We start from the raw sequence: 12,998 nt of genomic DNA on the forward strand, positions 1-12,998 counted from the left end.
TGTGGCATCGGGAGCCAAGGTGGCTGTAGCCAGTGTCAGGCAAGCGGCCAGTTCCTCCCAGCCCAGGGAACAGGACAGAATGCAATTCTCGGGACCCAACGCAAATGAAAACACAGGCTCCTTGTTCAAATATTACAGGTTCCAAGGCAGCAATAGCAGGGCGTGCAGCACGCCAAGCACAGCGCCCTCAGGACACGACAGAACAGGTGCTCCCAAAGGAGGACCCACCAGTAACAAGTGTTTTCTCTGTTCCCCCAGTGCTTGTCCATCGGGGTCCTTGACATCTTTGGGTTTGAGGACTTCGAGAGGAACAGTTTCGAACAGTTCTGCATCAATTATGCCAACGAGCAGCTCCAGTACTACTTCAACCAGCACATTTTCAAACTAGAGCAGGTAAGGAAGTGCCATTGTCACCCGTCCAGCCCAAGGGAGGACAGGATGTGCTAGAACCGGGATCTCCCTGGGGGCCTGGATTGTCCTCAAACCTGCCCAGAATTTTTTTCTGCAAAAAAGGAAAGTCCGGGGAAAATTCCGCCCAGCCTGCGATGAGGCAAACTGTCGGGGATGTTTTTGGCCACAGGTCAATTTTGCACCTTCTCTCTGCTCCATCGTGAAAGTCCTTTAATGGGAGAGAAACGGAGTTGCCTTTAAAGTCAACAATATTTATAATCTATGTGTCTTTTCAGTTCTAAATACTCAGACATCTTTACCCACATACTACCCTTCACATTGATGATTCTGACAGGGGGAAGAACTGATGGGTTATGTAGTTATTTAGCTGATTTTACTATTATGTTTGTTGGTCCAAATTGAGTTGAGCGGGAAGAGCAAAATACACAGTGAATTGCAAAGATTTGGATATATGGGGTTAAATTAAGTATGTTATTAAAGCTATCTTCACCCATTTCTTTTTGCTTTTGTTGTTATTAATCCTCACCCGAGGATATTTTTCCCATTGCTTTTTAGAGAGAGTGGGAGGGAGGGAGGGAGAGACACACACACATCAATGAGAGAGAGACATGTCAATTGATTGCCTCCCGCACACGCCCCGACCAGGGCCGAGGATCGAACCTGCAACCCAGGTACGTGCCCTTGATGGGGAATCAAAACCGAGACCCCTTGGTCCTCCGGTTGATGCTCTGACCACGGAGAAACACTGGCCAGAACTCTTTTTACATTTTAAAATGTGACTATGAGCAAATTTGAAGTTACATAGGTCACTTACATTATATGGCTATTATAGACATTACAGTTTCAGAGCAGGGGCCCAGGGGTCAAATCCAGCCCCACTGCCTGTTTTCATAAATAAAACTTTATTCGCACATGGACACACCCATTTATTTACATATCATCCCTGGCTGCTTTCAAGCTACAGCAACAAAACTGAGTGATTGTGACAGAGACCATCTAACTCATACAGCCTAACATATTTACAGTCTGGCTCTTGATAAAGAACGTTCGCTGGCTTCCTCGGTGACTTTAAGTGTGATGTTAAGTACTTTGCTGTGTTAAATGTTTGAAAGTGTGTGTTCTGTTCATGTTGCTAATTATTAACTTACGTAATAATCTTATATAGTTATTAATATACTTCTATTGATATAATAATAGGTTTTTTGTTACTTACACATCCATATATATACCAGGTGTACCGGTTAATAATGCGGATTTTTTTCAATAGATGGAGTTACACATATGTTGATATATATGCGATTTGATTATGTATGCTATTTTGTTGTATTGACCACAAGCTTTAAAACTTCGTATGTCAAATTTTCTGAAGGTGTTAACATCATAGATATTTTTGCGCTTAAAAATGTTGAATTTCGTGCCCAAAAAAAAGAGCATTTGCAGGAAATTTTAATTCATTACTTTATTTTGAAGAAAAGTGCTGCTGAAAGTTATCATATACTTTGGGAAGCTTATGGTGAACATGCTCCATCTCAAGATACTTGTGAACGCTGGTTTAAACGCTTTAAAAGTGATGATTTCAATGTGAAAGACAAAGAACATCCAGGTCAACCATCAACACCTGTATGCAAGATCAAATCGCTTCAGAAAGAAGTTAATGCTCTGTGTTTGGTGGAATCAGGAAGGTGTGGTGTATTATGAGCTTCTAAAACCAGGTGAAACCGTTAATACTGATCTCTACGGACAACAAATAATCTATTTGAACCACGCTTTGATCATGAAACAACCAGAATGTTCCAGAAGACACGGCAAAGTAATTTTTGCTTCATGATGATGCACCATCACACACTTCAAAACCAGTTAAAGACATGTTAAAAGATCTTGCCTGGGAAGTATTAACCCACCCGCTATATTCACCAGACCTTGCTCCTTCAGATTACCACTTGTTCCAATCAATGGCACACGCACTTTCTGAGCAGCACTTCAAAACATATGAAGAAGTAGAAAATTGGGTCTCTAAGTGGTTTGCCTCAAAACAAGAAAGTATTGGGACAGTATCCACAAATTACCTGAAAGATGAGGAAAATGTGTAGCTAGTGATGGACATTACTTGGAAGAAAGCATTTTTGATGTTTCTCTTGAAATTATCGTGTTTTCTTTGATTACAAAATCCGCCATTATTAACCGGTACACCTGGTAGATATGTGCATGCATATATAAATTCAGGAGTGGGCAAAAGTCGGTTTACAGTTGCTCGTGGAAAAACACATGCAGGTTATGATTATTATAATAGCTTTATTAACTCAATGGGACAGTGCACTCACAGCTGTAAACCTACTGTTGCCCACCCTTGTATAACATGTTTACATGTACACGTGCCCACCCTTGTATAACATGTTTATACGTAAAAATTGGCCATGAAATAATGAACTTACCGGATACCCCTCCCAAACCCTGCAGGAGGAGTACCAGAGCGAAGGGATCTCATGGCACAACATTGACTACACGGACAACGTCGGCTGCATCCACCTGATCAGCAAGAAGCCCACCGGCCTCTTCTATCTGCTGGATGAAGAGAGCAAGTGAGTGTCCACGTCCCGGTGTGTCCACAAACCCAGCCACTCAGTCCAGTTCCACAGCCCCCACAGTCTTAGCCCAAAGCCGAACAGCCCAAGAGCTTCTGAGTTTCTCAAACTCATTTGGCCATAAATCTTGACCTCACATTTGCGAAATGCATGCCCCGTTCACCATGGAAATTAACACATGCAGTCACTGAAACCCGCCCGCCCACGAGTCCTTGGGAAAGGATGGTGGAAAATGGGAACGGGCTTGGTGCATCCTTGCAAAGGGCAGCATGTGGAATCGGGGCCCAGACGCCTACTCTCCGCAGAGCCTGGCCCCTTGTCCCGGATGCACTGACGGCTGGAAGGGATATTTATGAGGTGCCTCATGTTTGGTCACCCCGCTGCAGTCACTGAAGTCACAGTCACTAAAATTCACCGACTGAATTCGTTTCCTGCAGCTGCTGTAATGAATGACCACAGAAGGGGTGGCTTAAAACAACAGCAATGTATTCCTCATGGTTCTAGAGGCCAGATGTCCAAAATCAGTGTCAAAGGGCTGAAATCAAGATGTTGACAGGGCCGCTCTCCCTCCAAAGGCTCTAGGGCAGCGGTTCTCAAGCTGTGGGTCGCGACTCCTTTGGCGGTCGAACAACCCTTTCACAGGGGTCGCCTAAATACATCCTGCATGTCAGATATTTACTTTACGATTCATAACAGTAGCAACATTACAGTTATGAAGTAGCAACGAAATAATTTTATGGTTGGGGGTCACCACAACATGAGGAACTGTATTAAAGGGTCCCGGCATTAGGAAGGTTGAGAACCACTGCTCTAGGGGCAAACCCTTCCTGCCTCTTTCCAGCGTCTAGCAGCCCCAGATACCCTTGGTGTTTGGCTGCATCACCCCCATCTCCACCACTGTGGTCACATCACCATCCCCTGCCTGTCAGGGTCTCGTCTCCTCTTCTTACAAAAACCACGGTCATTTGAATTAGTGCCCAGCCCACCCTCGTGGCCTCATTTTAACTTGACTGCATCTACAAAGACCCTAATTCCAAATAAGGTCACATTCATAGCTCCCAGGTATCAGGACACGTCTTTTTAACCCACCTCTTTATTGGGCCCTTGTGTGTTGCTGAGGCCTCTGTGGGGCTGGAAAAATTAGGCTCACCTCCTGCCTCACACCAAGTCTCCATCCAGGATGGGGACAGACAGGTTCATTCACACTGGAACTCAAAGAGAGAACCTTCAGATAAGAGAAAGGGCAGGGTGCTACATGGTCCCAGACCTGCGTGTGGGCGAAGCGTGGGAGGCAAGACCAGGCCCACCAGGGTCAGATCTGTCTTTGTTTAAAATCTGCCCATTTTGGTTTATCAAGGATTTCATTTTTATATTGATTTGGATTTTCTAAAACAGTGCATTAAAGTATTTATCCAGCCCTAGCTGGTTTGCTCAGTGGTTAGAACATCAACCTGTGGACTAAAAGGTCCCTGGTTTGATTCCAGTCAAGGGCATGTACCTTGGTTGCAAGCTGGATCCCTGGCCCTAGTCAGGGCACGTGCAGGAGGCAACCAATCAATGTGCCTCTCTCACATCAATGTTTCTCTCTCTGTGTCTCTCCCCATCCCTTCCACTCTCTCTAAAAATCAATCGGGGGGGGGGGGGAATATCCTTGGGTAATGATTAACAACAACAAAAGTATTATTTATCCAGACGACTACACGAACGGGTCCCTCACTGTCCATACCTAGAAATGATGTGCTTCATAGCTATAGGCTCTTCCTCTTAAGCAGTGGGCATTGGGGATTCAAAGATATGTTTTACTGCTGTGTTTGCAGCAAGGCTGGGGGCGCACAGGCAGAGCATGCCAAAGCTGGCTGTGGCATATCCTTCCTGGGGGGCACATACAGCCAGGTACAGTGGGTTCCTTATTCTGCTCCCACTCTCCTCCCTCTAACGGGAGCCCAGGCAAGACCCCCTCCAAGACACAGCATCCAGGCACAGAGGACCCGGGGCCAGAGTCACTCTGTCCTGGGATCACTCCTAGGAGCTGCCCGTGGTAGGTCCAAGTCCCAGTCTCACAGCTCTGCCCTGCTCTGAGCTCACGCCACAGCCCTGAGTGCGTCCTTTCTGCCCTCGGCCCCTTCATAGCAGCAGCCGGTTCCTGGCCCTAAACCTCAACACGCAGGGCAACCCAAGCACCTGTCTGCCCACCCACCTCCATGTCAAAGGACCTGCAACCTGCCATGCAGAGCAGGTGATCAGCCACCGTTCTTACAGCTCACAATTTCCCATCTTCCCAGCTTCCCCCACGCCACGAGCCAGACTCTGCTGGCCAAGTTCAAACAGCAGCACGAAGACAACAGGTACTTCCTCGGCACCCCCATCATGGAGCCAGCGTTCATCATTCAGCACTTCGCAGGGAAGGTGAAATATCAGATTAAGGTACGAGTCGGGCCCGGAGGTGGGAAAGGGAACACGTGGGTGACCTGGAGGCCCCTTCTCTCTGGTGCTTGCTTGGCCCGTTCCCTTCTGCTCAGTCACTCTGGGCCAGGTACCAGGGTGCTCAGACCCGGCCCCGGAATCTCCGCTCCACAGGCAGAAACCACTCTCTCTTACAATGAGTCCCCCACCCTCACCAGCCCTCCCTGTTCTAGCACCAGTGAGCGACTGCCTGCCTCTTCCCCACCAGGACTTCCGGGAGAAGAACATGGACTACATGCGGCCAGACATTGTGGCACTTCTGCGGGGCAGTGACAGCTCCTACGTGCGGGAGCTCATCGGCATGGACCCGGTGGCAGTGTTCCGCTGGGCCATGCTCCGGGCCGCCATCCGCGCCATGGCCGTGCTCCGGGAGGCCGGACGCCTGCGGGCCGAGCGGGCCGAGAAGGCTGCCGGTAAGAGGAGGGCCCCGTGTCACCTTCCAGAGGGGGACCCTTGGAGTCCCTTTTGAGGTGCACCTTTCAGAGGCAGTTAGCGCATTCACAGTGTTGTGCAACCACCGCCTGGTTCCAGAGCTCTTCCGTCATCCCAAACAGAAACTCTGCCAGGTGTGTAATTTAACATCATCACCTTCACAAGACAGGAGGGCACATCCCTGCTTTTCTGTGACAACCTGGGGCCCGGAATTGTTCAGTGGCTCCCTTAGGGCCACTGGGCTCTAGACACCAACCTTGGGACTCCGTTTTACGAAGGGCGTTGATTAAAGGGACCAAAAGCTTAAGGCCTTTATGAGAAATAGGAATAAATGCTTGTTGTTTGGAGATCAGACACTTCACAGTTCCCTACTCTGCCCACATTCGAGTATCAGGCTATTTTATTAAGATGAGTTCAGGTCAGGACATCAGCCTCCTAGCAAAGACAAAGGCCTTCGAGCTCCAGGCAACCCCACATCCCCGCCTCCATCTTATCTGTGTCCCCAGCAAATCTGTGCAGCCCTGGCGCCCGAAGTCACCTGGGGGAGCTACAGAGAGGAGCCATCACCCCCTCGGAAAAGCTGTACCGGTGAGCATGACCCTGATCTGTCCCAACCGAAGCTGGTAGACAGCAGCGTTTTTAAGACAGTTCCAGAAACCCCACACCCTGAACCCAGGTTGGGGTTGCCCTTACCCGGCAACTTCTTGAACCAAAGAGACCCAGAAGCAAACAGCACCTGGCCGCCACTTTTCTGCACCCAGGCCATCTGCTTTAGATGTGAGATGGCTCAGTTTACAAAGAATCCTTCCCGTGGTTGGGTTGTGGCAGGTGGTGGGTGGGGTCAAGGAGCCACTGCTCCCTCAGATCCACAGGCTTGATTTAAAAGCACTTCCTCCCCCAGCCCGGCCAGGCTGTCCTGAAAGCAGATGCTACAATACTTCATTCACGGTCAGAAACGCCGATACCTCTTTTCTGCACGTGAGATGAGGTGGGCTATTGTGTGGCCACTTAGGAATGACCCAGGGCCCTTCACATACCCCAGTTTGTACCAAGCGGAAGAGTGATCAGGCATGTGCTCCCAGGAAGGTAGGGTAAAAAGGCCACACCGGACATATGACTGAGGCAATGACAAAGCCAGAGGGGGGAGCTGTGTAGCCGGACAAGGAGGCAGGGTATGCCAGCAGTGGGCACGTACCCCGGCTCTGGGGCAACCAAGTCCCTGAACATCAATCCCCAAAGCACAAGTCACTACATTTTCAAACATCAGAATGTTATTTTTGTGCCCTTTGTAATAACTTTAAGAGATACATAAAAGTATGTGTGTGAAGGTAGAACTAGCAACTGGGTGACTGATGTCATTTGTCTGGAAGCATAGTGTGTCGTTTCCCTGCTTTATAAAGGTGCATTTTTAAATCGGCTTTTTCATCCAAAAGAGGATAAGATAAAAATCATGTTACCCTTCCCCCTTTGCTGATAAGGTATTTTTTGGTTGGTTGGTTGGTTTGTCTGTTTGTTTTCCTGCAAAGACTGACCGGTGGCCCCTGACTGGCAGTCTCTGCAGTGTCAGTCTCCCCAGGGCCTGGCCCCCGGGCTGTGGGTCCCGCCCCTGGAGTGCTTCAGTTCATACAGACTCTCCCTTTCAGCTGCTCAATGCTAGATTTCTCAATTGACGGCTCTGAGGAGTTCGATATTAACGCTTTTGAGGACATCTTTGCTTTCTATGAAAGCAAGAAGTAAGTAGAGCGAGGGCCTTCGAACCCAAGACCAGGGAGGCACAACAGAGGAGCTGGTCCCTAGGCTCTCAGTGCAGCGTCCAGGGCCAGGGGAGAGGGGATTGGTGAGCCACAGGGCACTCTGACCATATTTAATCAAGTTAGGGGGGTACAGACGGAAGTCACAGGCCTTGTCCAGAGCCCTGGCCGCTGCACTGACTGCTCGGGGTGTGGAAGTGAATGTGACTGCTCTGTTGTCTTTGCCCTCCGTGCCTCCCTGGAGGGTGAGGGAACAGAGGTAAGTGAGGCTGTCCAGCTGGGCGTGGTGCATGGAACACACGAGGGGCTGCCGGTCGGGGTCTTCCCAGGCCAACTGCCCAGAGCTTAAACATGCATTTGAAATAACTGGAATAAGGAATTTAAAACAAAAACAAAACAATCAAAAACCAGACCTCCCGTCTTCATTCTGTAGTCAGTGCTTCCTCACTTCCGAAGTTCTATCAAAGACGTTTGTCACCTAGACGTCCTTCACAAATACCTCGTTTCAGAGCGCTAGGTTTCCCCTCTAAGTTGTTCTCATTGTCACACGTCGGTGCCAGAGTTTGGGCCTAGAACTGAACCTGAACCCACAGTCATTGAACAAAACGAAGCTGATAAGATTGAACTCTTTGGGTAAAGATCTCCTGCAGCCAGGGTTTCCCGCCCTCTGCTCCGTGCTGCTCACTGTGGCGGTGGCCGGCATGTGCACGTAGAGCAGCATCCCTGGCCTCCCCCTACTTACCCCTGCCTTGTGGCCACCAAATGTCCCCTCGAGGGGAGGACAGGGGACAGTACCACTCTGGTTGAGAACCCCTGTGTGAATTTCAGTTTATTCTTCCTAACGCCTCTTTTGAAGGCAACAAGGAAGCTGACGAGTGGCCACAGAAACATCGAGAGAAACTAATCCGCTTTCCTCCGAGAAGCCCCCTTCTAGTCCCTTGATGCCTTTTGCAGATTCCAGAAGGCTCTTCAGTATGAGGCCTTTTTCAATTATAGGAGAAACCATTGAGCTGGAAGTGGCCTCAACTCCCTCAGAGGAAGGGGAGCCTCTGGGGTGGGGGCCACTCCTGGCTGAACCCCTGCCACCTCTTGGTGGTAGAGGGAGAGGCAGCATGAGCAGGCTCCCCCAGCTGCATGTTTTGGCTCCAGTGGCCTGGGGACAGTCCCGACCATGCCAGGGACCCCAAGGTGGGGGACCCACTGCTCTAACTTGGTTTCCTTTCTGTCACTGCCCCTCTACCCCTTCGCTCTCAGCGATTTGCATGACCAAATCATCAAGACCATCAAAGGATTGCCCTGGCAGGGTGAGGACCCCCGTAGGCTTCTCCAGTCCCTCAGTCGGCTCCAGAAACCCCGCACCTTCATCCTGTGAGTCCCCCCCAAGGTTGCGGGTGCCACCCCCACAAGTGCAACGACTGCCTCCCCTGCTCCCCAGACCCATAACGCTGAATCAGCTGCTACAAACGCTGCACTGTCTTGCGGTTCCATTCTCACACCAGCAGTTGCTCAGCTCAGTGGCCCTCGTAATACGCTCACCCTAGTGTCTGCTGTGGCCAAATCCCCACCAGCTCCCTCGTGTCCTGCACAGCTTCACAGGAACGCGCCTCCCACAGTCTACGTCTCTCCCCTCAGACACGCAGGGCACCGCCTGCTTCCTTAGCCCCTTGCCACTGAGCTCACAAAAAAGCTGTCAGAAGTCGGGCATGTGATTTTGTGGACAGGAGTATGATGTGGTAGGAAGGACCCAGAAGCCACATAAATTAGGCCTGGTCCCCCTCCTGCTCACACCTGGCCTGAGTGCTCCAGGCAGTCAGCCTTTGTCTGCAACGCGGGGGTGATGATTTTCATGCCACAGCACCAGGGAGACAGTTGGGGCTGGCTGAGAGCACAGCTAGTGCCCACAAGGCAGCCAATTTCCAAATACATTTTTTAAATATATTTTATTGATTTTTTACAGAGAGGAAGGGAGAGGGATAGAGAGTTAGAAACATGGATGAGAGAGAAACATCCATCAGCTGCCTCCTGCACACCCCCTACTGGGGATGTGCCCGCAACCAAGGTACATGCCCTTGACTGGAATCGAACCTGGGACCCTTCAGTCCGTAGGCCGACGCTCTATCCACTGAGCCAAACCGGTCAGGGCCAAATACATTTTTATTAGGCCTCATTCCACCCCATGGAGATTAAGATGAAACCTGACACACATAGACCCTCACAGCCATACATTGTGCAGATCGGGCCCCACTCCTCAGCTGGTCGTAAAAAACCAGCTAAGCTGCAATTTTTTTTAAAAAATGTTTCTTTTGTTTCCGTAGTGTCTGACAGTGTGGGGGCCATCCCTCCTTCCTCCACCAAAAGATCAGGTTTCATTCTTAACTTGGCGCCAGCACAAGTTCAAATGGCGCTCCTCCCAGGCCCCGTTTCAGTGTTCTGCAGGGCGGGAGGTCCAGAAGGGGTTCTGCGGGCCTGCTTCAAGTTTGCCAACATGTAGCAAATAGAGCTGGGGCACCTGGTAGGCGTCCGAGCCTTGCAGGGCCCCTCAAAGCTCCTCTCGGAGGATCCCCATCACTGTGAGACCCATCAGCTGCCCCGTAGCCGGCCCTGTGCAGATGCATGCTCTGCCTGTGGATTACCAGCCCGCCTCTCCGGCTCCTCCCGGGAAGCCAGTGTGCAGAGCGCAGCAGAAGCACCGCCTGGTCCTTGGAGAGGCAGCGGTAGTGGCCTCGTTGCACTTGTGCTTCTCGACTGTTCTCTCTGCTCTCGCTCCGTCTAACCCGCCAGGCGTGGCTTGCTGAACTAACCCAGATCCAGACCCCATGTTCCTTCTGTTCACAAAACCATTTTTAATATTTTTGACAGGAAAAGTAAAGGTACCAAACAAAAGCAGATCATTCCAAAGGTAAACACCTGCGGCGCCGTCTAACGCTGCCTTGCTTTTTCTGTCTAGAGCACCTGGCTCATGTCGTTTTCCAGAAAATGGGGGTGGGGGAGGGCTGGCTTTTAACCTCTCTGACTTCCTTCTTCTTTCCCTCATCTCCTTCTCCCCCCTCACCCCCACCCCCAAAAATGCCTCCTGTTGGGTTTCTTAGAAGTAGAGTTTGCACAAGTGGTACAAAGACGGGAAATCCCAGGAGAAGCCTGAGGGGCCGGGGAAGGACTGAGCAGGAGGCGGGTTCACCCTGGTCCAGGGGGGCCCAGAGTATGAACCGCCACAGAGTTTATGCTACTCAGAGGCAACAGACCCTCGTCCTACCCCACAGCAGGGGTCTTTAGCCACCAGCCATCTCCAGGAGACGCAGCACCTGCTGCACGTGTCCAGGCAGCCGAGACCTCAGCAGCTGGCTGTGGGTGACATGCACCCAGGTGTTCTGTCTCCGCCTGCAGCATGTGGACGATCATGAAGTTGGTAGACGAGTAAGAGCAGCCTCTAGTCTGGTCAGCAGAGGAGACAGTGCCGGTGCTCGTCGGGCAACAGTGAGAGTCTGCCGTCCTTGAGCTGCATAGCGGAGGCTGTGATGGCCCTTGCCTTCCAGGCTGTAATCAGCCCTCCTGGCGCCAGTGCCATTCACAGGCACAGCCCAGATTTAGTCCCGCCAGGACCGCCTGCCCCCACTTTCCGGTAGCACAGTCATGAAACCAATACTAAGAGCTGTCACCCCCAGGAGCATTGTCCTGGCTCCAGAATCAGTGCCTCCTGGTGCCCGTTGGGGCCTCAGGAGGGCAGGCCAGACCCTGTGTGTCCGTCCTAGAACCTGCTGGACTCCAAGTCCCTGAAGCTCATCATCAGTATGACCCTGCACGACCGCACCACCAAGTCGCTGCTGCACCTGCACAAGAAGAAGAAGCCCCCGAGCATCAGCGCCCAGTTCCAGGTGGGTGGCCCGAGGCTCACCTGGCTCAGCCAAAACAGACTCATTATCCCAGGGTTCCCGCCCCTGGCGGTGCTGGACATCTGGGGCTGGATCATTCTCCCAGAGGGGCAGGGCCATCCTGTGCATTATGGAATGTTGAACAGCATCACTGGCCTCCACCCACCAGATGCCAGTAGCATCCTCCCGTCGTCACACAACCAAAAAGTCTCCAGATATTACCAAATACCCCAGGGAAGACAGAAAAAGTTAAAAAATATCATGAGTCAGTATGTGAGTTAATATAACCACTGAGCTGTGCCCTTAGCTCATGTTTTCCTTTTATTCACTGGCTGTCAGGAGATGTCGGGACACCTCTTGTGGGGAGTCCAATGGCTGCTGACCCTCACCATTAGGTTTTTTTATTCCTTCTCTCTTTTCTCAATCTGAGTCTTCTGTTCCCACCTCAGCTTTTTTACAGTTACCTCATGCAAGAGCTCCCACAAATCCTTTTTGGAAACGGCAGACCAAAGACCAAAATCACTGCATACGTGGTCCCTTCTGAGGCTGACACATGTTTTAAATCCCCAGAAGGAGTTTATCTAGTCCCCTCTCCACTTCTACCTGAAGCAAAGAGCTGGATGACCCTAGGAAGGTGGCGGCCACAGGGACCCCACAACTCCCTCAGGGGCTCCCCAGAGTGGCGCAGCCTCTGGTCAGAATGTCCAGCTGTGACCTCCCATGTCTCACATCAGCACGGACTCCCGTGGTGATGCAGGCAGGTGACCTGGATCCCCTCTCACTGGGAGGCTGCCTCCGGGGACCTCAGCTAAATCCCTTGTTTCTCTTTCCCCAGACATCCCTTAACAAGCTCCTGGAGGCGCTGGGCAAGGCGGAGCCCTTCTTTATCCGCTGCATCCGCTCCAACGCTGAGAAGGTGAGGGGCTCCTGGGTCTGTGGGAGATGAAGGCCGAGGTCTGGTGGCCAAGGGGGGTGGGGAAGGAAAAGCCTCAAGGAACCAAATGTTCACCTGAGTTCTAGGAACTGTAAACAGTGTCATGACCGGCGGTTTGGGTGGGGGCGGGGGGAGAGGGGGCAGTCAACAAGGGCAACCACAAGCAGGAGTCATCTGGAACAGGAAGGGGCCATGGAGGCTTGCTCGAGGAGGGTCAGGTCTCGGTGCTCTTCAGATACATCCCAAAAAGCGGCCAGTGCACAGTGTGCCTGAAGGGAGGGGCTGAGGTGGTGCAGCAGGAGCACAGAGCCTGCCGCTCATCCAGAAGTTTCTGTAAAGACAGAGCCTTGGTGGGGCTCTGACGGCAGGCTCGGCCCTCGATGCCAGCTTCCTGTGCCCCAGGGGCCCACTGGGACCTTGCCGGGGGCCACTGGGATCTAGGCTCCCTCTCTGGTACAGGTGACCCCTGGGCAGGGGACCCTGGTGGCTCTCTACTCCCATACCCTTTACCCTTCCTCTTCCTGTTACCCTGGCTCTCCCCTGCTCCTGGGATGCT

The 12,998-nt window shown here is 51.6% G+C and overlaps 1 protein-coding gene across 11 annotated transcripts in view; it reads left to right on the forward strand.

The window, feature by feature from the left end:
- MYO9B (myosin IXB) overlaps positions 1-12,998 on the forward strand; it is an 85,902-nt gene that overhangs the window by 53,079 nt on the left and 19,825 nt on the right. For 6 of the 11 annotated variants that reach the window (XM_023763324.1, XM_014465160.2, XM_023763326.1 and 3 more), the window contains 10 exons: positions 259-393; positions 2,869-2,990; positions 5,276-5,417; positions 5,665-5,869; positions 6,395-6,476; positions 7,532-7,621; positions 8,894-9,007; positions 10,499-10,538; positions 11,389-11,511; positions 12,344-12,424. In XM_023763324.1, the coding sequence (XP_023619092.1) occupies positions 259-393; positions 2,869-2,990; positions 5,276-5,417; positions 5,665-5,869; positions 6,395-6,476; positions 7,532-7,621; positions 8,894-9,007; positions 10,499-10,538; positions 11,389-11,511; positions 12,344-12,424 (1,134 nt within the window). The remainder of the gene's footprint in view (positions 1-258; positions 394-2,868; positions 2,991-5,275; positions 5,418-5,664; positions 5,870-6,394; positions 6,477-7,531; positions 7,622-8,893; positions 9,008-10,498; positions 10,539-11,388; positions 11,512-12,343; positions 12,425-12,998) is intronic. The other 5 variants (XM_014465161.2, XM_014465163.2, XM_014465164.2 and 2 more) reach the window with 3 other exon arrangements.

This window comes from Myotis lucifugus, unplaced genomic scaffold (genome assembly GCF_000147115.1).
Source record: "Myotis lucifugus unplaced genomic scaffold, Myoluc2.0 scaffold_280, whole genome shotgun sequence".
NCBI lineage: Eukaryota > Metazoa > Chordata > Mammalia > Chiroptera > Vespertilionidae > Myotis > Myotis lucifugus.